This window comes from Bicyclus anynana, chromosome 5 (assembly GCF_947172395.1).
Source record: "Bicyclus anynana chromosome 5, ilBicAnyn1.1, whole genome shotgun sequence".
In the NCBI taxonomy this organism is placed as follows: Eukaryota; Metazoa; Arthropoda; class Insecta; order Lepidoptera; family Nymphalidae; genus Bicyclus; species Bicyclus anynana.
In genome coordinates, this window is record NC_069087.1 from 15,488,388 (window position 1) to 15,514,583 (window position 26,196).

Genomic DNA, 26,196 nt, shown 5'->3' on the forward strand with positions numbered 1-26,196 from the left:
CCCTGGTTGTCGTGATCCATAAAGGCTTAACACAACAATTTGAGGCAGTTGAGTTAAAATATTATATTCTACTAACTAGCGGAATCTCGCGACTTCGGTAATGTGAAATTCAGTTAGTCACAAATCACGCGGGAACCATGATATTTTATCGGAATAAAAGTAACCTAAGTATATTTTATAAGTTATAAAGTTATAGTTTAGGTTAGCCCTTGACTACAATCTCACCTGATGGTAAGTGATGATGCAGTCTAAGATGGAAGCGGGCTAACTTGTTAGGAGGAGGATGAAAATCCGCACTCATTTCGGTTTCTACACGACATCGTACCGGAACGCTAAATCGCTTGGCGGTACGTCTTTGTCGGTAAGGTGGTAACTAGCCACGGCCGAAGCCTCCCACCAGCCAGACCTGGACCAATTAAGAAAACCTATGACCTGCAGAGGACGTCTATCGGCTGAGATGATGATGATGATGATATACGTACGCTGGAAAGAATTGTACGTTTCATAGACATACTTTTCAATTTTATTTATATATCGCAAATACCCTATTCCTTTTACAAAATTGAGTTACTATTAGCATACTCTTAATTCATATACAATTTAAAAAAAACTGTTATCATCCCTATTAAGCCAGAGGTCGTAATTTTCATGATTATCGAATAAAAAACCACGATTTAGAAGTTTAAATATTCCATATAGATTATTCTTGTTAATTAGGCTATAAGAGGTAAATCGGCAGTTGATCCAATTTACCTCATACAGTTTATTTTAAGCACCCATTAAGATATGTCACTGCTAAAGTTGCATGTTTTCCTGTTTTAGCTGAATTTTTAAAATTGACCTACTGTGTTTGTTGTATTTATTTAAAATGACAGGTTAGTGGTTATTTTTGTTGTTAATAATAAATAATAACATTATTAAAGTGTCTGTCTGTGATTTCAAAATAACTGTGTTTTCTCAAGTATTTATAGTTAAGTACACGATATTAAAACACAAAAGGATCTTTTTAATATTTTTTTCTGTCTGCCTGTTTGTTCGGGCTAAACTATTCAACAGCTGAACAGATTTTAATAGGAATTTCAGGGTGAGGTTATTAATAACCTCCACTTTCCTATATGCTATTTTTATCCTGAAAAAATCCATGAGGCACGCAACCTCCACTTTCTTAACATATACTCGTATGCAATTTTATCCTGAAAAAATCCATGAGACACGCGGGATTTGACAAAAACCTTTATCGCGTATAAAGTCGGGGGTGATCGCTAAGGCGAAAGTTTGTGTGTAAGTGTGAAAGTGTGTAAGTGTGTAAGTGTGTAAGTGTGTAAGTATTTTTGTTCCACTTTTACGCTTCGGCTACTGAAGCGATTTTGCTGAAATTTGGAATGGAAATAGATTATACTCTAGATTAACACATAGGCTACTTTTCATCCCGGAAAAATCCATGGTTCCCGCGGGATTTGTGAAAAACTGAATTCCACGCGGACAAAGTCGAGGGCGATCGCTATCTATTCAGAGACATGTAGTCTCTGAATAGATACTTATTTTTTTGTTAGAAACTAATGCGCGCGGCATGCACCTCCAACTTTTCAGTTGTGTGCATTTTAAGAAATTGAATATCACGTGTCTTAAGCGGTGAAGGTAAATTTTGAGAAAACCTGCACACCAGAGAATTTTCTTAATTCTCTGCGTGTGTGAAGTCTGCTAATCTGCATTGGGCCAGCGTGGTGGACCATTGGCCTAGCTCCTCTCATTCTGAGAGGAGACTCGAGCTCAGCAATTAGCCGAATATGGGTTGATAATGATGATAATGATGATATATTTCTGGCGAAATATTAATTGAATATTTTTGTTTGTAAAATTTCAGGATATCATTTACTATTGTTCCAATTAATTGTATTACTTAATTTAAATGCAGCAATTTGCACTTTTTTCCATAAGTCGAGTTATATAGACATTGAGCCACCAGAAACGGGCACTGATTTTGGTTTGACGTTGGAATATTTCTCTGAAATGCAAAGTTTAGGTAAGACAATATATACATACATTTGTTTTTGGAGTTTATTGGAGTTTAAGAATAGATTTTTCACATATAGCCCCCGGTTGAAAAAAATATGGGCAGTAAAATGACAGCGTTGCGTTTTTTGTGCACAACCTTTTCTGCGCACCTTTTACCGTGCGCTGCCGGCAACGTTGGCGGGCGCGCACGCCGCGGCCTGCTGCTCCTCGGTCGCACACCTTTACTTTCCAGGCGTAGTATTGAGACGTACATATTACTATATACTATTTAGACAGTCGATCTGAAAGAGTAAACTCCATTCGTGCGTCGGAGCTGACACGAACTTTTTTATTCTTCATTTTGTAGGACGAGAGCCTTCGATACCCAGAAATAATCATTATAAGAACTCTTAAAACTTTCTCAAAATAAGTGAATACACATATTTAGATTGTAATAAAATCCCTGTATTTTTTAAACTATAATGACACGGGGTCTCGATGCATGTTAGCGCAACTGGCTATCACAGATTCTCGATCAATTTAATAAAAACTGATTTACGGGTCGAATTAATATAGTCGGATGCAATATTTTTGACGTTTTCGAACATCGTGCGATAGGCTGCACAATACAAGATCTTAGGTATCCCCGGTTACGCAGCGGCGCGGCAGGCATCTTCCCTCGCGCGTCTTGATTTTTGTATGAATCTACATGCATCATCAATCAATCAATGCATTCGACTATACCAATCAAGGGCTTCCTGATTTTATCGCTTAAAAATTAACCAAAACTGTTTTTTTAGTTGTTGGTGCACCATTCAGTGATCAAAATGGAAAATTATATTTATGTCCATTAAATGATAATGCATTGCTGAACCGAAAAACGGCGTGTACCAGAATTCCTATAGATATTGATAGGCTGGTCCAAAACCATAGCAGATGTAAGTAAAATATATATAAAGTATATTAAAATTCAAATCAATTCTTAGAAGTCTTCGAACAGTGCGTGTTGCCAGTGATGACCTATGGTACCGAGACTTGATCGCTAATGGGCCTCATAAGAAGACTCAGAGTCACACAGCGAGCGATGGAACGACCTATGTTACGAGTATCTCTGCGTGATCGAATCAGAAATGAGGAGATCCGCAGAAGAACCAAAGTCACCGACATAGCTCAACGAGTTGCGAAGCTGAGGTGGCAATGGGTGGGGCACATAGTTCAAAGAGCCGATAGACGTTGGGGTCCCAAAGTGTTGGAATGGCGACCCCGCATTAGTAAGCGCAGTGTTGTTCGACCCCCACTACGTGGACTGACGACATCAAGCTAGGCGGATTCGCTGAAGGCTCAGTATCGTGATGTTTGGAAGTCCTCCATAAAGTCGCCTCAAGTGCTTTAGTCGGTAAGTTCGTTTATGACATTCTCATCACTCGTGGGTTTTTCATTCCCGGCCTGCACCAAAAGTTGCCAAGCTATAGTAAGCACATCAAACTTCTTATATATTATGCAACGGAGAAAAGAGTAAATACTATACAACGGATGTCTTTATTAATTGTATTTATTTTATTTATTAACCAAAATACAATATTTACAAAGATTGTATAGTAGGTTACAATGGCAACCGTAAAACCCACAAAGATTTGACTTTACTGTATAGGAGAAGTTTTCCTTGGGGACCCTATCACTGACTAACGGATTTACTTTATAGAAATTGTCTTTCTTTATTAATTTAAATTTCTTTCGTCTTAAATTGTAATTTTTTTATTTTTTCATTTTAAAATATTGAATTCTTATGTTACCTTAGTTTTAAGTATCTAATTAGAATTAGATTTAGCAATTACTTTTACATAATAAATAGAATAATGAGTGTCAACTCGCCAACAAACTGCCTGTACAGTTTTATTTGATTGAGTCCAATAATTGACAAGTCTTATCAATAAAATAAATTAAAAAAAAAATGGAAATAAATTTTGATTAAAATTTTGGTCACTGTTATTAGTTACGATCAGTTTCCATAAAATACAATTTCAATTTGCTTTAAAATAATTATTCTAGTAAATATTAAATACATTTTCTGTATTAGGTGTAAGTTCGATAATATCGCTCAAGAGTTAAAAGTAGGTAGTATGTAAAGAGGTCTTAATCTTTTTCCCTTGTGTACCAATTAAATATATTGAGTACACATAATATTTACAAATGTTTATAATTCTTTTTCAGCGCATAGTCCTAATCAGCGTTTCGGTCTCGGAGCATCAATAAGTGTTACTCCTGAATATATTTTTGTAAGTAAGGCAAATGACAAACCAAGGCAAAGTTTATTAAGTATTCTAACAACACACACATAGAGAAATGCACAAACAGATGATTTTATAGTTATAGCTTACATTCACATATATTATGTCTCTTACTATTTTATGTGATATTTAATTTCTTAAAATGCACACAACTGAAAAGTTGGAGGTGCATGCCCCTGACCGGATTCGAACCCAATCCCTCCGGAATCGGAGGCAGAGGTCATATCCACTGGGCTATCACGGCTCTCATTTTAAGAAATTAAATATCACGTGTCTCAAACGGTGAAGGAAAACATCGTGAGGAAACCTACACATCAGAAAATTTCTTAATTCTCTGCGTGTGTGAAGTCTGCCAATCCGCATTGGGCCAGCGTGGTGGACTATTGGCCTAACCCCTCTCATTCTGAGAGGAGACTCGAGCTCAGAGGTGAGCCGTATATGGGTTGATAACGATGACTTTTTTATGTATGTATTATTAGTTTATAAAGTAAATAGTAGGAAATAGTAGTCTGAGACGGATATGACGTCGCTCGATCGTATGTTAGCTCGTGCCGGCGCTAGGTGGCGCGACTTGTTTCCGTGAACAGTAGGGAGTTAGAGAGGAATATCGATCGGTAGGCGGGAACGACTTGTGATATAAGACGCCCATGGTACGATCGGCTTCAGTATGCTAGTGGCGTTCGAGCCGTTCGCATTTCTTGTTGTTAAAGTCTTTAAGGGTTGGGATAGCCTTTATCTATCTATCTATATTAGTACGTAGTAAAACTGTGACAAGTGCACAAAACAATCACTAAAAAAAACATATATACATTCAAATACAAAAAAGGAAAAAGAAGAACAGAAGCGAAGAAGAAGAAGTAAAATCTATTTTCATTCCAAATTTCAGCCAAATCTCGATACTTTTTTTTAAATCGGACATCGAATCTTAGTATCGGGAAAAAGTATCAAATCGACGCGCTGATATGAGTTTTTAAATAATTATATATTGACCACATCTGCAGTTTAAATAAAATGACGTAGTTCAGCATGTTTTCTAGTGAACTGACAATTTTATAATTGAAACACGAGTGTTAGAAAACCAAGATTTAATTTAATAGATATTTTTAAGTAATTCGTAACGTAACACGTTACGGCGCCACTTGGCTTCTCTCGCGCATACGGCAGCAGGTTTAGGTTATCACTCTTATGTCGAGCGTCCCGAGACGCACACGTTTTTTTTTATTTATTGAGCATATGATAAAGTAGTTTTTATTTCATAATGTAAAATAAATGAACTATATTTATTTAAATGAAAATAGATTTTACTTCGGATTAATACAGGGCATATTTCATCGCTGAAAAGGCTATGATTCCCGCGGGATTTGTGAAAAACTGAATTCCACGCGTAATATTTTTATTAAGATTTCTGTCTGTCCTTCATTCCAGACATGCGCTCCTTTAGTTACATTCGATATAACTCTATGGAATGGTACAAAATTTGGCGCATGCGGCACATGCTTCAAATATAATGGAGAATCCACAATGCGTTACCTCGGCTTGATGGAACAGTATGAGAAAGATATGAATACTAATAACTCTCGTTATTCTTCAATTGATATAAGTAAGTTTTTTTATATTAACTTAAGTTTTTCGGGTCAGTTAAGGATTTATATTTTCCAAATTGTCACAATTCTGCCCCTGTAGCCAAGCGGCACGTCGATTCTCTCTCTACGATCGCAAACGAATTCGAAAACTAGAAAAATGTATGAGAATGACATTTGCTATCGACAGGTCACGTGATCAAGATCTGTCATTCGCGTACTTTTTTCTAGTTTTCGAAGCGTTTGCGATCGTAGAAAGAGAATCGAAATGCCACTTGGCTATTGGGGCTGGAATGGTTAATAACGCTAACATACTTGTATTTGCTGTTTATAAATAATGACTAATATTATAAACGCGAAAGTTTGTATGGATGTTAGTGTGTTTGTTACTCTTTAACATCGCAAATAATAAACTGATTTGGCTGAAATTTGGAATGGAAATAAATTTTACTCTGGATTCACACATAGGCTACTTTTAATCCCGGAAAAATTCATGGTTCCCGAGGGATTTGTGAAAAACTAAATTTCACGCGCACGAATTTGCGGGCGTTCTCTACCTCTAGTGGTTAATAATGCTAACGTACTTGCATTTGCTGTTTATAGATAATGCCTATGGAGGAGTAGGGTGGTCTACATTCGCTGACGTCGAACAAAGAGTGATCATCATAGCTAAACCTAGTGGCTTACATAGTACGTTACACTACATTGATATGGACCAACCATCAAACCCTCCGCAGTTGGTGCAAGATGGAATAAACATGGATACGATAAAAAATGCATACTTAGCATTTAATTATAAAGGTAGTATTGTTTTGTAACCTGAGCTGATGACAATGATCATTTGAGTAAGCTCAAGCTTAAGTATTTAGCCGAAAAGCAAGTATAACGGCGAGAGACCTATCCTGTATTATCTATACTAATAACATCAAACATTATTGCACAAAATTACTAACGCGACTGGCAGCGTGACGGTGTCTACGCTGCCTAACAAACAACTCAAGTCATGAAATAACCTCTTATTTATACCAACATTGCTACCTCCCCTTTCCAAAGACATAATAATTGAATGTTAATACCAACTGGATAATCGAGGAACTCGTAACATTTAGTAAAACATTTTTAACAGAAGGCTTCAAAAGTGGATTTAAAAAATAGAAAGTTAACGAACAAAGGTTTCATAATATTTGTCAGGACAACTTAGTTAACAAATCAAACTGTAACCAAAATAAGACACTGGAATGCCTTGTGTGAAATCACGCATTAGTGAACGTTGTGTGTAGGCTTAAAATATCCTTTGACTGTTAACAAACACTCCCCTTTTCCACTCAAGTCACTCTCCCCGCCTATTCCAAGTAACCCATAAAGAATTACACAACAAGAAATGTAGACGCGTCGAACACCACCAACAGTATACTGAAGCCGACCGTACGACGAGCACCTTATATCGCAAGTCACCCCCGCCAACCGATCGCTACCCCTCTCTAAGTCCCTACTCTTTGCAGAAACAAGTCGCGCCACCTAGCGTCGGTAAGAGCCAACACGAGATCGAGCGACGTCATATCCGTCTCAGGCTATTATTTCCTACAATATGTTGAAGCGCACAATACCAAATATTTGTTTGTTAATTTGTAAATTATTTCCCAGGTACCGCATTCGCAGCTGGAATGTTTTTCAAAGGCTACCGCACGTTATACGCATTTAGCTACGAAGATCGGAAAGTTGGTTTTGTAAGTATGTGGTAGTTGACGATCTTTCTCAGGCAGTTGTATATCCATCACTTGATAAACATCTAATATATTTATTACTAGCGGACGCCGCGTAAAACTCCATGTGAACTTTCAACCACCTCTATCATACCCCTACCCTACCCCTACCCTACCTATCCTACCTACCCTACCCCTATCCTACCCCTACACTACCCCTACCCTACCCTACTCCATATTTATAAGATCTACAAAAAATTAGAACATTTTATGATTCTATATTTTATAGTTTAGGCAGCGCACGCAAAATAAGTAACTTTTCCGGTTGAATTTTTACACCTTGTGTCCAAAAAACCCAAATATCCTACAGAACCCTATTTTTTTCCTAAATAAAATTTAGCCTATGTTACTTGTGGATAATGTAGCTTTCGAATGGTGAAAGAATTTATAAAATCGGTCCAGTAGTTTTTGAGCCTATTCATTACAAACAAACAAACAAACATACAAACAAAGGTTTCCTCTTTATAATATTAGTATAGATTTCCTATATTACTTCACAACTATTCTAGTCCAGAATCCAGTTTTACAATTGATTACTATCAAGTTAATTTTCGTGAGTAGCTTCATCTTGATGAGACGCGCAACTTTTATATTTATGAAAAGTCTCAATTCTGGTATAACAGTGTTACTAGGTGATAACAATTTCTGAGCGTAAGAACGACATCCGTGGCGCAGTGGTATGCGCGGTGGATTTACAAGATCCTAAGAAATGGTCCTAGGTTCCATTCCCGACTGGGCCGATTGAGGTTTTCTTAATTGATCCAGGTCTGGCTGCTGGAAGGCTTCGGCCGTTGCTAGTTACCGGCAAAGGAGTACCGCCAAGCGATTTAGCGTTCCGGTACGTTTTGTAGAAACCGGAAGGGGTGTGAATTTTATCCTAGATCCTAATCTTAGATTGCATCATCACTTACCATCAGGTGAGATTGTAGTCAAGGGCTAACTTGTAAAGAATAAAAAAAAGACAAACCACGCAATTTGTAGGACAATGTGGCTGTTATGTTGTATAACTATTAGATAAGCAATGGTAAAAAGAACAGAGGGCCTAGTGGGAGTTTGATGAGTTACTATCGCGTTAACTTCTAAGGAATTTAAACAGCGCCATCTAGTAGCACCACTGCACAACTGTATCAATTCCATATAAGTTCGCGTTTACTTCAACGCGATAGTAACAGTATGAAGATATTGAAAACTCCCACTAGGTACACAGCTGGTTAGTAACAATTTTTGATGACTTTGTTATTGATACAAGTTGGTAAGTTTCATCAAAATTGTTACTAATCAGGTTTTTTTACTGGTCTATATACAAATATTATACATTCCACAGATTTCGTTTCTCACATACAACAACACTACTAAGAAAATGGACTTGTTGACCGTTGGGAAAAGCGGAAAGGAGAGCTTTGTGCAGATCAATGACATAAGTGTTGGCTCTATGTTCGGTTACTCGATGCATAGTACTAACTTTGACCGTGATGGATATACTGATTTGCTAGTGGGTGCACCCGGGTATGGCTCCTCTGACGAAAACTATGAAAACGGTGCCGTGCACATATATTTAGGAGGCGACTTGGTAAGTTATGTAGCAGAACTTTTTGTAAGTGTTCGTTCTAATCTTAAGGCGAAGGTATACGAGAATTCGGCGTCAATAGAGGTACCTACATCGTTCGTATTTTACTTTGTAAACTTAATCAAATCAAACAAAAATATATGGGAAAAATATATGTTGATCTACACAATATAAAGCATGTTCTTGTGGTTTTCAACAATGTTAATATAATTTTTAAATATCCTATAAAAATACGCAAAGTAGCATCTGTTTATGTAACTTGTATCGGTTTTGCTTCCAAACTATGACTCTTAAGTACTTTTTCGTTTCTTTTATCATATGTAAGAGCACAATACTAATGCATTCAGGTTATTATTAATGAAAATAACGTTCTTAATAATTTATAATGATTGTATTTCATAATTAAAACTATCAAAATGTCTGGACAACCCCGCGGTCGCCTTGTGAAGTCACAGTCAGTGCAGGACGAGGCACTGCACTGAATGGACGTGTCTGTGGTACTCCCTCTAGCCAAGTGGCGCGTCGACTCTCTTTCTACGATCGCTAACGCTTCGAAAACTAGAAAAATGTATGGGATGACAGATCTTGATCACGTGACCTGTCGGTAGCAAATGTCATTCCCATACATCTTTTTAGTTTTCGAAGCGTTAGGTCGTTGGCGTAATCTGCCTCATAAGTGTTGATATAGCTAAGAGATTCCGGGTTAGCTAGCTAGTTATTTTTTCTACGGCTACAGTGCTAAACAGATTTGAATGAAATTTTGTATGCAGTTAAATTAGACCTTGGGCAGGACGTAGGCTTCTCTTTGTCCTGAAAAAACCCACGGTTCCTGCGGATTTCTGAAAAAACTGAATTTCATGAACAAGAAGTAGCGAACGTCAGCTATAGCTTGGAAAATTTATTCGTAACAGTCCCGATGGTCCGCGGGGGCCGGGAGGCGCGTAGCAATTACTGGTAAACCCACAACTGATGCACTCTACTTCCAGCCTCTGTACCGCGCGCACAACTTCACACCCGCGCAGTCTTTCCCCGTCGCCCGCATATCAAAATCAATTGCCAAGCTATAGTAATTAGATAAATCTTATTTCAGCGCGGCAAAGATCGGCCACAATTGAAAACATTACGCATAAACAGCATGAAAGATGGGTCAAGATTCGGGACTAGCATTGCAACTGCCGATCTAGACGGGGATAGCTATCCAGGTGGACATTTTTTTCATATTTATACTCTCATGCTAGATTCACACAACAGTGTTCTGTTTTATTATAGAGTAGTGACATATAGTGTTGTTCACAGAATTCATTACAAGACGTTAACACTGTGTGTATGACCATAAGTTTAAACGTATTACTTATTACAGTGTACTAGGAGAATTCCTTAAGTTTATATCAATTAATTATAGTTTGATGTGTTTGTGTGACTAACACGACGTAGCTTCTAGACGAATTTTAGCAGACTCAGAAGTGATTACAAAAATAAGAAAACTAATGTCGAACAAAGGATATGATTCACAACATTTGTCAGGACAACTTAATTAACAAATCAAACTGTAACCAAAATAAGACCCTTGAACGGCAGAGAATGACCTTGAGTGAAGTCACGCACTTGTGAACGTTGTGTGTAGGATTAAAATCGCCTTTGACAGTTAACAAACACTCCCCTTTTCCACTCAAGTCACTCTCCCCGTCTATCCCAAGTAACCCATAAAGAATTACACAACAAGAGATGTGGACGGCTCGAACGCCACGAGCACACTGAAGCCGTCCGTACCGCAAGTCGTTGCAACGCGGCGATAAAACGAATGAAACTATTTTGCCTCTATAGCCAAATGGCACGACGACTCTCTTCCTACGATCGCAAACGCTTCGAATATTAGAAAAATGTGTGGGAATGACAAATCTTGATCACGTGACCTGTCGATAGCAAATGTCATTCGCATACATTTTTCTAGTTTTCGAAGCGTTTGCAATCGTAGAAAGAGAATTGTCGTGCCACTAGGCTACAGGGGCTGATGAGGTGTTTATATCTACATATTCGTATGGTAGGAAAGAGAGATAATTGTAGAATATGGTTTCAGCTACCATTTTAATGTTATTTTCAGAAATTTTTGTAAGCGCTCCCTTCGAAAACAGTAGCAAAGGTGCGGTGTACATAATTTCTGGATACGAGGTGAACCAGATTTTCAACAAAAATAATAAAATCTATCTATCTGACTTGCTCAACGTTCAAAGAATTCAGAACGAAAAAATTGATACATTAGGATTTAGCCTCAAAGCTTTGCCGGTGCCACATTTTGATGAACTTGGATTGTACTGTAAGTTTGGAATGATTAATTTTAGATTTTTAATACGGCAACAGCTTAACCATGGGCTTTGAATCACAGGGTGCTGAGTTCGAGTCCTATTTCAGATTATGAAATACTATTCTTTGATATATTAAAACTTTAACATTTAATCGTGAGTATTAATTATATTAATTTACTACAAAACAAGTCTAAAATTCACTTGATACAACGTCAAAGTATGAACGGCTAGTTTCGAACCCATATCCCATCCATACCCATACATATTTCTTAACCCTTCGTCATGAGCCCTTCGTCATTAAAATTAAAAACATACATACAGCCGAACGTAGAACCTCCTCCTTTTTAAATTACTATAATTTTTAATACAACTTTTCTATAAGTTTATTTTATTTTATTTCAGTTTTGGCTATGGGTTCTCCCGACAGCGGTAAAGTTGCGTTATATCGAAGTATTCCTATAATTACAGTGAATCTGAAAACAAAGCTGAGAGGATCTGACGTTAATGTAAGATTTTATAACATTTAAAACTCACTTTGTGTTGTGGCGTTTTAATTATTACTTTAAAATCCAACGCTTCCGATTTACATAATACAACAAAGACAACCTAATACAGTTAAATAAAGTATATGCGGGAGACGAGGGGGAAGCCCACCAACACACATTGGAGCAGAGTAGCGAGTCTAAGCTCATAACTCCTCACCTGTCAGGAGTTTCGCCTGTGTCTGTAATAGGCCGTTATAGCTTGGCAAATTTGTTGATGACATTCCCATGATATGCGGGAAGTGAGGTGCATCAGTCGTGAGTTTTCCATTCATCGCTACACGACCCCGGCCCGCGCGGACATTGGGAGTGTTATGAACGAATTTGCCAAGCTAAAATATTGATCTGAGGACCTAGTGGCAGTTTGTTACTGTGACGATCGCGTTAACGTAAACGCGAATTTCTAACGAATTGACAGCGCCATCTAGTGGCACTACAGCACAACTGTTTCAATTCCATATACATTCGTGTTCACATTAACGCGATAGTAGCAGTATGACAATATTGAAACCTCCCACTAGGCACACTGATAACGATGATACTTTTCAGATCGTACGTGAACAAGACACAGAATGCATAGTAACGGTGACCGTGGAAGTAATATATCCGAAGAATCCGACACTGATCACTGGAAGTGCGTATTCTATTACGAAATTGCTTATTTAATACAATTTATTAACTACTAGCTGACGCCACGCGTGGTTCCCGTTCCCGTAAGAAAACGGAGATAATATATATATAGCCTATAGCCTTTATGGACAAAAACTACTTAGTCTGTCCAGTGGTTATCTTGTTTGGCTTCGTATCACGGTGGTCTAGGTTCGAGTCCTGCCCCTGTGACACGTCGATTCTCTTTCTATGATCGCAAACGCTTCGAAAACTAGAAAAATTTATATAAATAACAAAAAAAAAATATGTGATCTTCAACACGTGATCTGTCGATAGCAAATGTCATTCCCATACATTTTTTTAGTTTTGGAAGCGTTTGCGATCGTAGAAAGAGAATCGACGTGCCACTCTGGATCAGGTTATTTAAGGCCAAACGCTAAACGTCGAGCTAAATATTAGTTGTTTCAATTACACTTAAAGTTATTTATTTTTATGGTACTTACGATAGGGGAGCTTATGTCGAAGGACAGGCTGCTAAATAATTAGGAATTATGCACATGTATAAAAGTAACTAACCAGCAGTAATAAAGGCTTACTTTATTCAATACTAGTGGACGCCCGCGACTTAGCGTGGAATTCAGTTTTTCACAAACCCGGCGGGAGCCATGAATTTTTCCGGGATGAAATGTAGCCTATGTGTTAATCCAGAGTAGAGCCGCAGCTTAAAGGAGGAACAAACATACACACAAACTTACACACACTAATTTCGCCTTTATAATATTAGTGTGATTTTATTTTTTGTATTATTATGGTACTTACAGAACTCTTAGTAAACACAAGCATAGTCGGTGACGCGGTGTGGTTGAAAAATGGTACCAATTATGAAATCATCTTGTCTGAAGTATCGACATCCAGTGATGGCATCCCAGCTTCACATTCTACTGATATTGTTGTATCTTTCGTAAGTAAAGTAAAAAAAAACAATCGGTTGTCTGTAAAGTCGATTTACTGACGATAGTTGAACGTGACAACGTCATAAGAAAATACTGATGGAATGGTTGCATTTTTCAAAAGAAAATGTTCGTCTTTCGAAAATACTGTTTAATATTCTTCATAGACCAGACTATACTTTATTTCTTGTAAAAAAAAAGTTGGAAACACTAGAGCGAGGGAACGACGAATGACGTCATCTTTTCGAAAGAGCAGCCGGCTCCATCGAATTATAAGACGTTGTCACGTTAAAAATCAATTATTCATGTAGGCTTAGTTTACAAGCATGAAATCTCATGTATAGTTTTTTAGAATTTAAACTATCGTGAGTGATATTTATATTAAATGATTATGAAACACGGCTAAAACTCACGTGATATTAGGTCGGAGTATGCCCGACTAGTTTCGAACCCATACGGGGCCCTTAATCATGAGCTGGTTCTTGCATCGCGACCACACGGACGCCACCGTGGCCAAAAAAAAACAATTCGGTCGGGAGCTTATTATTTATTACTAGCGATATTCCAGAGCAAAATATATTTCCATTCCATATGTCAACCTAATCGCTTCAGTAGCTGCAGTGCAAAGGAGTAACCAACATATACACTTAAATACACACTAACATTCGCCTTTATAGTATTAGTGTTTTTTTTTCTTGGATAGGCAACTAAAATCATGCCTGATGGTAAGCTATGATGAAGTCTAAGATGAAGCGAGCTTGCCTAGAAGGAGTGTGATATAGTCACTTCGTTGATCCAGTGATTAGGCTATCTGGCATTCGATCACGAGGCCCTGCGGTCAAGTCCTGGGTCAACCTACGAAATAAATATTTTCTTTCTTCTAAGATAAAAGAGTGGGAAAGTCGGGGTATTCTTACATCCCTATATCGTCCAGAGTTTGTTTATCTATGATATTTGGCTTTCGTATAACATAAGAAACTGATATGGAATGGTATTCCGAATTCTATTGACAAGTGTGTTCATGACATATGACAACGCCAACGCTTTGTGCAAATTGATGGAATATTAACGACATAGTGGTGAGAATCCGCTTGTCGTAAAGTGGATGCGAGCTATAGCATCTATACCTATCCTGAGTATCATACGTCCTGTATTGGGCGTACCTAATTTTTAGGGATACATGATAGCCCAGTGGATATGACCTCTGCCTCTGATTCCGGAGAGTATGGGTTCGAATACGGTCCGGGGCATGCATTTCCAACTTTTCAGTCGTGTGCATTTTTAAGAAATTAAATATCACGTGTCTCAAACGGTGAAGGAAAAACATCGTGAGGAAACCTGCATACCAGAGAATTTTCATTAGCTAATAAAAAATAAAAAATAAGATTTTTATCTATGTTTTAGCAAAACTGGAAGCCCGGGTTTTACTTGTTCAAAGCTGAGGTGCGACCAGATATCGAAAATTTAAATAGAGAAGGTAGATAAACATTTTTTATAATATAGTTTAAAAACTGCAACTCAATGAAATTTTACGAGTAGTATATTGCTAAAGTGGATGCAAAAAGCCAAAGGTAGAGCGGACGGGCACTGCTTAAAAGAGGCCTATGTCCAGCAATGTATGCATGAAGATGACAGTGAAAGCTGTATTACCAGGGAGCAACATATGCTATATTTTAGCCCCATTTTCCTATGGGAATAGGAAATACGCGGGCGAAACCGTGAGGGTCTGGTAGAAAGTCCTCGGTCGTGCGATCGGAGTTGTGAGTTGAGTTGATGTTTTCGGCTCAGACTAATTGTATATGTACCTGCCTCGCTAGACGTTACTTTCTGTCAAAGTTTAAGATCAACGATCTAATGCGATTATAAAACTCCGATGTTTCATAATTCTAATCGTGTTCGACGGTTAAATAGCTCCTTAACCCTATTTGTGTAGTTGAATGGTGTAAAAAATGGGCAATAACTTCTAGTTTTAGTATAAGATATATACCAAATCTAAGCTCGTTTTACTCAGAAAATGGCATACAATTTTGTTCGTAAATTTGGGTCCGATACATATGTAAATAGTCTGAGTTTCTTTGAGAACACGTTATTCACTCTTCAATGTTAGTGATTTTTTTAGATTTTGATCCATCGCTTGTGGACATAAGTGTAAGCAGTAACACCACGTCGGAGCTGGGCCTGATGCGGGAGTGCGAGGGAGAAGACTGTGTGGCCAATTTATCTTTAACATTTGAGTGGTCAGGCGGGTAATATATTTTTGTTCAACTTTTGCCATATTTTTTTTTTCATGTAACTGATATGTTTGTTAACACTCGAACTTATTATGTTAGGAATGGGTACGACAATATCCTTCGCATTAGGATCGAACTCCAGATCTTTCGATCTTAATTCAGCACAAGTTCTAATTCAGAAGACGTTTTTGGCTTTGGTTATGTACTTGCTACGTACAGACAAGGTGTGTGTGAAAAATGAAACATCTATATAAATTAGCTTTAAATGGTTCTTAGTGTGTTTTTCTGGTGAACGGGTTTCGGTGTCATATATACACCGAAAATGAAATAATCTCCCTTGAAATAATCTCAATACTACATCAAAAAATTGTATAGGTTTCTATATCTTACTAAAACAATATAAGTTGTATAGGTTACTAAAACAATATAAGTTAGAATTTAATTAGTTAAAAAATGCTTTTTTAAAAGGGCAGTAACAAAGGGCAGTTTATTGTACAGTTAGTTGTACAGTTATTTATTATTACTTTATTTTTAGAAATAAAGATCTATATACCCCAGGAGAGAACGATACTGAGACAATGACGGTGGTGATTCGTAACGATGGCGGCGCGACGTTCGGATCCTGTGCTCGTATAAAGATAACAGGTGCCCAGGTATGTCTTTATCACCATACATGGCATACCGTAAGTCTTCGTGTAGATAACGCCTCACGCTGCAGATGTACCGGCGCGACACCGCAAGTTTGTGTAGACAGGTAGAAACCCGTTGCGATGCGGCGGCGATGTGATTTCATATGTCTATACAGACTTGCCAGAGTAAAATATGTATGTCCTACACTGCATTTGCTGGTACGCGGTCTCCACTCCAGAACACGTCTGCCCCAGCGGCCATCTGTTCTACGACAGATATGGCCCGCCCACTGCCACTTCAGTTTGTTAATCCTTTGGGCTACATCAATTATTCTCGTTCTCCTACGGATGTATCCTTAATAGAGACTCCCCATAGCTCGCTGAGGGACTTTAAATTTGTGGATAAGGCCAATCTTCAGTGTCCACGTTTCCGCTCTATACGTTCAAAATTCAAAATTCATTTATTTCAAGTAGGCTCAGTTTAAAAGCACTTTTGACACGTCAGTTGACTATTTGTAAAGATTCTACCACCGGTTCGGAAGGCAGGTTCTGCTGAGAAGATACCGGCAAGAAACTCAACAGTTGCTCTTTTGCAAAAGTCATACAGTATTACAATTTACATTTGATAACAATTAAACTACAATTTCTTATAGTTTTTATTTCCTGTGTGAAGGTGAAGCTGAGCCAATGGCCTCCAAGCACCTTTGTCGTTAAGGATCGTTATCTATCCATCCATCATACCGAATATGATATGAAATATAATTGTAAATGATGAATTATGATATTTTTGCAGATTGCACTTTTAGAGTGTAAAACAGACGATGGCTGGTACAAATGTGATTTGATGAACATAGGGAGATACACAGAAGTGAGTGAAAGAAAAACTTCTAATAGTTAATTGTTTGTTATACTAATGATACATATATCTAAATAGTAAATTAATAAAATTATTTCATTCTATATAGGTACTAATTGATTATGAAACACGGCTAAAACTCACGTGATATAAGGTCATGTGTTTTTACACAACTCGACTTTATAGACGATATTTAGGTATTATTTGTTTAAATAACGTTCGTTGAGATGTGTTTATTTTTCCTCTTTTGAGCGCCTCATTTTTCATGCGCTAGTAACACATCTAACAGTATTTTACATCATTGCGCCATTAAGGATAGGCTGATGATGTATTTTGTGTTACAGTACAGCTTACCAATACTCTTAGATATGAGCAAACCGACAAACCAACACGACAACCTTCGAATAGAAGTCCTGTTGTACAACAAATGCACTTCACACCCAAACAAGGAGAACTACACCAAAATTATTAATTACGACTTCATGACTGATGGCATTTATTTTAACAGGTATGTTATTCATTATACTTCTGTGAGTGATTCTGCCCCTGTAGCCAAGTGGCAAGTCGATTCTCTTTCTACCATCGCAAACGCTTCGAAGCGAAGTAGCCGTGATAGCCCAGTAGATATGACCTCTGCCTCCGATTCCGGTGGGTGTGGGCTCGAATCCGGTTCAGGGCATTCACCTTAAACTTTTCAGTTGTGTGCATTTTAAGAAATTATCACGTGTCTCAAACGGTGAAGGAAAACATCATGAGGAAACCTGCATAACAGAGAATTTTCTTAATTCTCTGTATGAAGTCTGCCAATCCATATTGGGCCAGCGTGGTGGACTATTGGCCTAACTCCTCTCATTCTGAGAGGAGACTCGAGCTCCGCAGTGAGCCGATATGGGTTGATAATGATGATGATGATGATAATGATGATGATGATGATGATGATGATGATGATATTTATTTATTAAGTTTTTTTTCATTTGTCATTTTGTTTTAAAATTTCGTTCATATATGTGTAAATTATTTTTGTTTCTAGTACACACTACAAACACGTTATCACTGATCTTCAAATAGAAGACGTCGATTCAAGCCGGTACATTGAAATCATTGAATCTTATACGGTAAGATTCTGTATATATTAAATTATTTACTGGAAGTAACCTATAATAATCCGAAGTAGTAGATATAATGTATCAACCTGGTTCTAAGTACAACCATCTATAACCCAACCTCCGTGGCGCAGTGGTATGCGCGGTGGATTTACAAGACGGAGGTCCTGGGTTCGATTCCCGGCTGGGCCGATTGATGTTTTCTTAATTAGTCCAGGTCTAGCTGGAGGCTTCGGCCGTGGCTAGTTACTACCCTACTAACAAAGATGTACCGCCAAGCGATTTAGCGTTCCGGTACGATGTCGTGTAGAAACCGAAAGGAGTGTGGATTTTCATCCTCTTCCTAACAAGTTAGCCCGCTTCCATCTTAGACTGCATCGTCATTTACCATCAGGTGAGATTGTAGTGAAGGGCTTACTTGTAAAGAATAAAAAAAAAACCAAACTGCTGTCCTGAAAATTGAGCCATTGAGTCTTTAAAAGTCTACACTTTATAATAGACGGCTTAGGATCTGTGGCCTTAAAATCTGTTATATAAAAACCCCATAATTGCGTACTGTATTTAGAAATGGTATAGAAGCATGAGACGTGGTAGCCTAGTGGATTTGACCTCTGCCTTCGACTCGGAGGGCGTAGGTTCGAAGGTGAGGAGCATGCACCTCTAACTTTTCAGTTATGTATATTTTAAGAAATTAAATATCATGTGTTTTAAATATCATAGGAAAAACATTGTGAGGAAACCTGCATAAATTAGATTTTTCTTAATTCTCTACTTGTGTGAAGTCTGCCAATACGCATTTGAGCAGCATGGTGAACTCAGGCCTAATCCCTCTCATTCTGAGAGGAGACTCGTGCTCAGCAGTGAGCTGAATATGGGTTGTTAATGATGTATACATTTTCAGATTACAAATAAAGCAGAAATGTTCTGGAGTTCGTTGCCACTGGAGATTTATTTAGAAGAGCAGCCATTTATCACAGACTATTTAGTAAGATGGATTTCAATTTAGATTTTGTTAACACATTCATTACCACACCACGCGATGTCGCGTGAAGTTGCCTTTTACGCTGTGGCCGGTAACGCGATATCGCGTGGTGCCCCCTGACAATCTTGTACGAGCTATAGAAACACTTGGCATTAAACGTGTTAAAACCCAAATCAAATCACTGCTATGCACCTGTCAATCTGAGGCAAATAAGGTTTACCGCACTTGCTAAACTTGTATATCATTTTACATGCAACCATACCGAAAGCCATCATGCATGCAACCAAGCAGCATTGGTGACAAAAATGACTCACTTATGTTAAACTCATTACACCTTGATAAATTATCTGTAAATCATAATTAACAGCGTATTTTAATGGCCCGGTACAGGGTCAGTTTTCTCTCTTCAAAGAGAGAATCAGAAGGTTATCTTTAGTATAACGACGCTTCAGTGCGAGTTCTCAGAAGAGGAGTCTGGCCCAATAATAGGTCGTTAAAATATGCTGGATAATGAAGATTATTAACATGAAATAGACATAGCTAGTAATTTGTTAAGTTAGATAACTTGGATTTCATTCGCACAAGAGTTTTTTTTAACAGACGTTAAAAAAACGTTCAAATACAACAAATGCATTCCCAAGTATATGTTCACACGACATTTGTTTTTAAAAACGACGATTTTTTTAACGAGCAGTGTTGAATTTTTAATTTTTGGCGTTGGAAATAGACCTTCATTCAACTTAATACTATACGCTACGTTCGCCAACGCATCGCTTTTTTAACTCCCGTGCGAATGAGGTCTTAGTTACACATCTTGGCGTTGTATCTATTCATATTATATATGTAAATCAACGGAAATTTTCAGATACAAGTCGAGTCAATTGACTGTAATAAGACCATCTCAGACAGAACATACTATATCTGCCCAGTGGATCTCAAACCGGATTCAACTATAACAGTCAAAAGCAATGTAACTATAATAAAAGATAAAGTTGGTAAGTATAAGCTTTATTAAAATTGAGTGTAATACAATGATCCAAGAGTTAGGTGAACCAAAGGTTGGTGCAAAGGCCTTGCCATCCAGCGGTATCTTATAACTAGGCTTAAAATAAAAAAGTTTGGATGCAGTTTGTTAATAATAAATAAATAATTTTCGTGAGATGGTACTACCAAACATTCCAATCCAAATATGTTAGTGAATCTACATTTCGAAACTGCTTGTAAACTAAGCCTAATTGAAATAATATATTCTTTTATTTGTTTCAGTAAAGAGTTTGAAAAACAAAAAGTTGGAATTGATCACCTATTTTAAGTTGTACATGAAACCAACTTCGAACACAAATGAAGATATGTATGTATTTTCTTCAGTTCATGTCATTGAAAAAATGACATTGCACCTTTTTTAAAAGCGATATATGTTTTTATTATGAAACAAAACCCCCTCACGATTAACTCGAAACTACAGAACTGATTTATATCCGGTTTTCACCAATAGATGAATGATTTCGAATTGATGAATTAACGGAAATACTCTGAAAATCCCTTCAAGATACACGCAGTGCATGTTGTTGCAATATTAATATTTTATAGATATAACCTTTTTGTATATCTATAAAATATATACAAAAAGGTGTATAGGTATCTATTGGTAAAGATTTACCAACGTTCTCGCATTGGAAACAGGTATTGTCATCATCATCATTAACAGCCGTCCAGCAGTGGACGTCCTACTGCAGGACGTAGGCCTCTTTCGTGGATTTCCAAATAAAACGGTCTCGAACCACGAGCATCCAGCGACTCCCTGCAATCCGCTTAATGTCCTCGGTTCACCTAGTGGGGATCGACCAACACTGCGCTTTGCGGTGCTTTGCGGTGAACACCACCTTCCAACGTCCATCGGCGACTCTTCGAACTGTGGCCTTTCCATTGCCACTTCACCTTTGCGGCTCACTGAGCTCTGTCAGTGACTTTGCTAATAAACTATAATCTCTTATAATGTAATATGACCTTTTAAAAGCGAATTGAAACTGCAATGTCTGATATTTATTATATGGTTTTACTCGCAGGTATACAACGGACATCGAGTATCAAAAGACCATAGGCCTAGAAAACAATAAGTTCATTGTTATTGCTATATCGATTCTGGTGGGCATCTTTGTAATGGCCGTCATTGCAATTATTCTTTCCAAGGTAAGTTACCCTTTTAAAAACCGCTGTCGTGTGAACTTACTTGAGAATGCATTTGTTGTATTTGAACGCTTTTTTAACGCCCGTTAAAAATACTCTCGTGCGAATGAGTGAGGGCTAAATATATCCTTTGTTTCTTGTCAAGTCTTCTCAGTTGGATAGCCTTCGGAAACAGTGGTAGACTCAGAGTTAATATTGTCGTCCTACCTTCATCAAAAAATGGGGATCAAATCAAAAAATCAAAATTCATTTATTTCAAGTAGGCCTATAGGCCACACGGCTTAAGGCTTACAAGCACTTTTGAAAGGTCAAGTTTGACTATTTGTAAAGACTCTACCGCCGGCTCGATAGGCAGGTTCTGCTGAGAAGTGCCGGCAAGAATCTCAACAGTAATGGAGGTTATTCTCCAATTTATATCACCATCCAATTTATATGCGTGCGAAGTTATAGTCGGATGCAATGATTGTGACGTCTCGGATATCTGCTGCGGATGTCGCTACGCGCAAACGGGTGGGAGGAAGGCGCCCACCTACGTTACCGATGATACCTAGAATCTTGTATTGTGCAGATAACAAGCGATGTTCTAAAATGCCATAATGCATGCATATATGCTTTATAATCATTTGTGCTGATTAGACTTAGATGAGATTTTTCGTGAAGTTACTTTTAGGTGGTTAGCATAATCAAACGTGTCAAGCTTTCAACATATTTCGAACATAAAAAAATTCGTAAAAGCCATTTTGTTCCGTGGATGCGTAATACTGGATTCTAAAAACACGTTTTAAGGGGCCCATTTTTGCGCGGTCGTTTTAGAATTTAACGCTGATGCATTCTAAAGTTGTGTCTTAAAAGGGACAGCGCAGACGTGAGTCTTTTAAGAAAAATACTTTACTAGTTTTAATACTAATACTAATTTAGCAAGTAGGTGCATACGAGACAGTTCCTTAAAACTGTTTAACATGACATACAGTAAACAGTAAAAGGTAGTACAGTAGATTATAATATGACAAGGGCTAGAATCATTTAGAGTAAAGTATGGATCATTTTAGCGTCCATTTTGTGTTACTCCCGAGCTTTAGCGAGGGGGTAAATAAAAGTTAAGTTATAGTGGGATTTTAGCGCTATTTGAAACTACAAATAGTTTTCAATACAATTGCGAGAAAATGAAATACGTAATTCTAAGCAATATACACTCGCTCTAAAATAGTATTGTCTCAAAAAAAATGGAACTATACGTACAGTAGAAAACGCATGTCATTTCAAAACTTATTTATTTTAAATTGTGTATTGTTTATTTATAAAATGTTATCCATAATATATTAACTACATACATATAATTGTTCTAAGTTTATTGTTCGAATTTATTTTCGTTATAAGAACAAGTTAATTGTAATTATTATTCGGTGTGAAATTACTACCGATTTATACCCTCATTTTTAATTTGTTTGTTGGTAAACAGTACTCATCTAGTATGACTGTAAAGACTATAGACGAGTTGCTTTGGTCATAGCTTTTTCCTACTGAATGTCTTGTCGCGAGTATACACGTTTTAAGTAAAAAGAAAAATTAAAAATCCGTTGTTTCAGGGGGGATTTTTCAAGAGGGCCGAGAAAGAGAAACTTGTTTCTCTAAAGCATGATATAAGAAAACAGAGCATTGTAAGTGGATTTTCAATACTGCCTTATTTTCAATGTGACCTTATTTTCTATTATATTAATGTAGCTTAGCTAAAGTTCATTGTTATAGATTCTATTTCTATTCTGCTTTTATTTTTTAACAGAACAATATCCCTAGACTCTTCTTCAGTTTTGTGTACGGTTCTTTAACCGTATAGCTAAAAGCATAATATGTAGTGGTATGCGCAGTGGTGTGGGCACTGGGTTCGATCCCCGGGCTGGTCCGATTGAGGTTTTCCTTATTGGTCTTGGTCTGGCTGGTGGGAGGCTTTGGCCGTGGCTACCCTACCGACAAAGACGTACTGTCAAGCGATTTAGCGTTCCGGTACGATGTCGTGTGGAAACCGAAAGGGGTGTGGATTTTCATCAATCTCCTAACAAGTTAGCCCGTTTCCATATTTATTTGCATCATCACTTACCATCAGGTGAGATTGTAGTCAAAGGCTAACTTGTAAAGAATAAAAAAAAAAGATGAAAAAGATCTGACTATCACAGGCTCCTAGACCACTACTATACATTTCCCCACGCCCAATCAAGCATAACTGTTTTATGTTTGTAATTTCATCGGCAATTACTTTTTAAACCAAAAACCGACTTTGTTAATGCAAGTAAATACAACGTAATACAAATATGTAGTTCAACAGGTTTGAAAATGAGACTTTTCTAAGGCTATGGAAAAAAAAATAACGATAATTTACTTTTCTTCGTAGCGTCGTCCGATCATCGAATACGGTCAAGACGCGTCGGCTCCGAATCTGGATCAACTAGAAAATTGTGGTACTGCACCCATTGTAAGTAATAATGCTACGAGTAAATTTCTTTAATTTTAATGGCCGGGTCAATTTAACCATTATAAATGATGAATGACGGAATGAATAATTTAAATGGATTATCCTGATTTTTTAATATTGATTTTTTGTCTATATAAGATTTTTAAACATATTAAAATCAAATGAAATGAGATTAATATTCATTTATTTCAATATGGCTTAGTTACAGGCACTTTCGAAATGTTAGGTAATAATATTATTATTTATTAATAATTTTATAATAATATTATTAGTAAATAATTAGTCGTCAAATTAAAATTTAAGTTACGAAAGCGAACTGAGAATAGCCCACTACAAGCTCAGAAAGGCGTTATTCTGTTTTGTTTATCAATAAAAAAATATACATTTGATATGTCACACGATGCAGTTTGCAATTTTTTTTCATTCTCCATGTTTCCTCCAAAGGCGATCTTCATATTCAAGAATTGAAATTTTGTAATTTGCAATTAAAAAGTTATCATCGCTATTTTTTTAAATTGATTTAGTACTTTCTATAACTGGAATACCAAATTTCATAAATAGAGCTTACAAAATGTAAACCCTAGCCCTCATGTGTTGTGAATATACGTGTCGACAAGTGAATATAAATCCACCTTTATACTGGCACTCATAAGTCATTTATTATTCAGCAATACTGTTGTTACAGAACTCAGAGTCATCGTTTCAGTCCAGCATCGTCGGTGTCACTCAGCGAAAGAACATTCCAGCGACTTAGCAAAGCAGTACATTGGCTTATACCTATTTGGTTCATGAAACTGACGGGGTAGTAGGGAAGAAAGTAAGAATAAAAAAAAAATAAGAGATTTCAAAGATCTTATGATTTTTGTATTTCATGTTAACCTCACTTTTTACCCAAATATCTCCTATGCCACGTGTCTCAAACGGTGAAGGAAAAACGTCGTGGGGAAACCTGCGAGTTTTCTTAATTCCCTGCGTGTGTGAAGTCTGCCAATCCGCATTGGGCAGCGTGGTGGACTATTGGCCTAACCCCTCTTATTCTGAGAGGAGACTCGAGCTCCGCAGTGAGCCGAATATGGATTGATGATGATGATGATCTAAGCGAGTAAAAACTCTGTTAGTCGCCGATAGTTTTCTTGCGATTCAAATTGATTGGTTGGTTGCGTAACTATAAAAGCGAAGCTAGACTGTGTCCGCTAGTTAGTATATAATTTTCCCCTCTTTTGATACGAATGAGAAAATGAAGATTCTTTATCTGAAATAACCATTATAAACCTGCTTTAGAAGCAATTTAATATCACAATGGCAAAATGAAATAGATTCCACGCCTAACTCTACAAGAATTGTAGATATCAGAAGAATTCAAACGATTTAACGGCGATAATAATGAATCTAAGATACGAATTAAAAACGACATTCACCTATCTGTTTAAAGGATGCAAAGTGTTTTGAATGAAATTAAGTATGTTAAATTGAATAGTGTTGGTCGATCTCCCACTAGGCGGACCGAAAGATCAAGTGGTGGTTGGTGGTGGTGTTGCTGGTAGCCGCTGAATGCAGGTGGATTAATATCGTATTGTTTGGAAGTCCTTATGAGAAATCCGTGTTCAGCAGTGGACGTCCATCGGCTAATAATGATGATGATGATGATGATAATGATGATGATGATGATGATGATGATGATGATGATGATGATGATAAAAAAAATATGGTTTACGAGTAGGTTGCATAAAAAACTACTATCAACCAATTTGTATTAGATATAGTTTGGCCAGAAATGCTTAGACAACTCGTTCGTAACGTTCGTTCGTCGTCGACAATACCCTATTAACGTGAAGTGAAGAACGTGGGTGAAGGTCATTTCTAATTGAGATGTTCTAATATAATTTTACGGTAGTTGTGAAATTCCTTAGTAATTTAATTCACTCTTGCATTAAATATACTTTTCTATTAATATAGGTAAGTACGTACTTTAACTAGAACTAGCTATATTAGACTTTTTATTAAACAACGTTGTGCTTGAGCCGGTACAAGTAGGTATATACCTACTTGTTGTCATTTCATGAAAACATAAAAACGCGCTGTAGAGTTGGATGACACCTATGGCTTATCATGTAAGGTGCAATTTTGCGTGGCTAACAACGGCC

General features: G+C 37.3%; 1 protein-coding gene across 1 annotated transcript; it reads left to right on the forward strand.

Annotated features, from left to right (window-relative positions):
• The first annotated feature begins 771 nt into the window (after nucleotides 1-771).
• LOC112044234 (integrin alpha-9) lies at nucleotides 772-24,903 on the forward strand. The gene is made up of 26 exons (XM_024080004.2): nucleotides 772-875; nucleotides 1,865-2,023; nucleotides 2,796-2,933; nucleotides 4,207-4,271; nucleotides 5,709-5,883; nucleotides 6,467-6,664; nucleotides 7,508-7,590; nucleotides 8,951-9,196; nucleotides 10,284-10,395; nucleotides 11,295-11,507; nucleotides 11,899-12,002; nucleotides 12,588-12,672; nucleotides 13,469-13,608; nucleotides 15,002-15,074; nucleotides 15,717-15,843; nucleotides 16,364-16,481; nucleotides 17,251-17,325; nucleotides 17,658-17,821; nucleotides 18,344-18,428; nucleotides 19,318-19,401; nucleotides 20,264-20,393; nucleotides 20,665-20,749; nucleotides 21,465-21,588; nucleotides 23,172-23,243; nucleotides 23,972-24,052; nucleotides 24,738-24,903. The coding sequence occupies exons 1-26, from the start codon at nucleotides 869-871 to the stop codon at nucleotides 24,804-24,806; spliced, it is 3,012 nt and encodes a 1,003-aa protein (XP_023935772.1). The 5' UTR covers nucleotides 772-868; the 3' UTR covers nucleotides 24,807-24,903.
• Nucleotides 24,904-26,196: the final 1,293 nt, after the last annotated feature.

Coding starts and splice junctions, on each gene's coding strand:
- LOC112044234 (XM_024080004.2), top strand. Junction 7,591..8,950: donor AAGATCGGAAAGTTGGTTTT/GTAAGTATGTGG, acceptor TACATTCCACAG/ATTTCGTTTCTCACATACAA. Junction 12,003..12,587: donor TGAGAGGATCTGACGTTAAT/GTAAGATTTTAT, acceptor GATACTTTTCAG/ATCGTACGTGAACAAGACAC.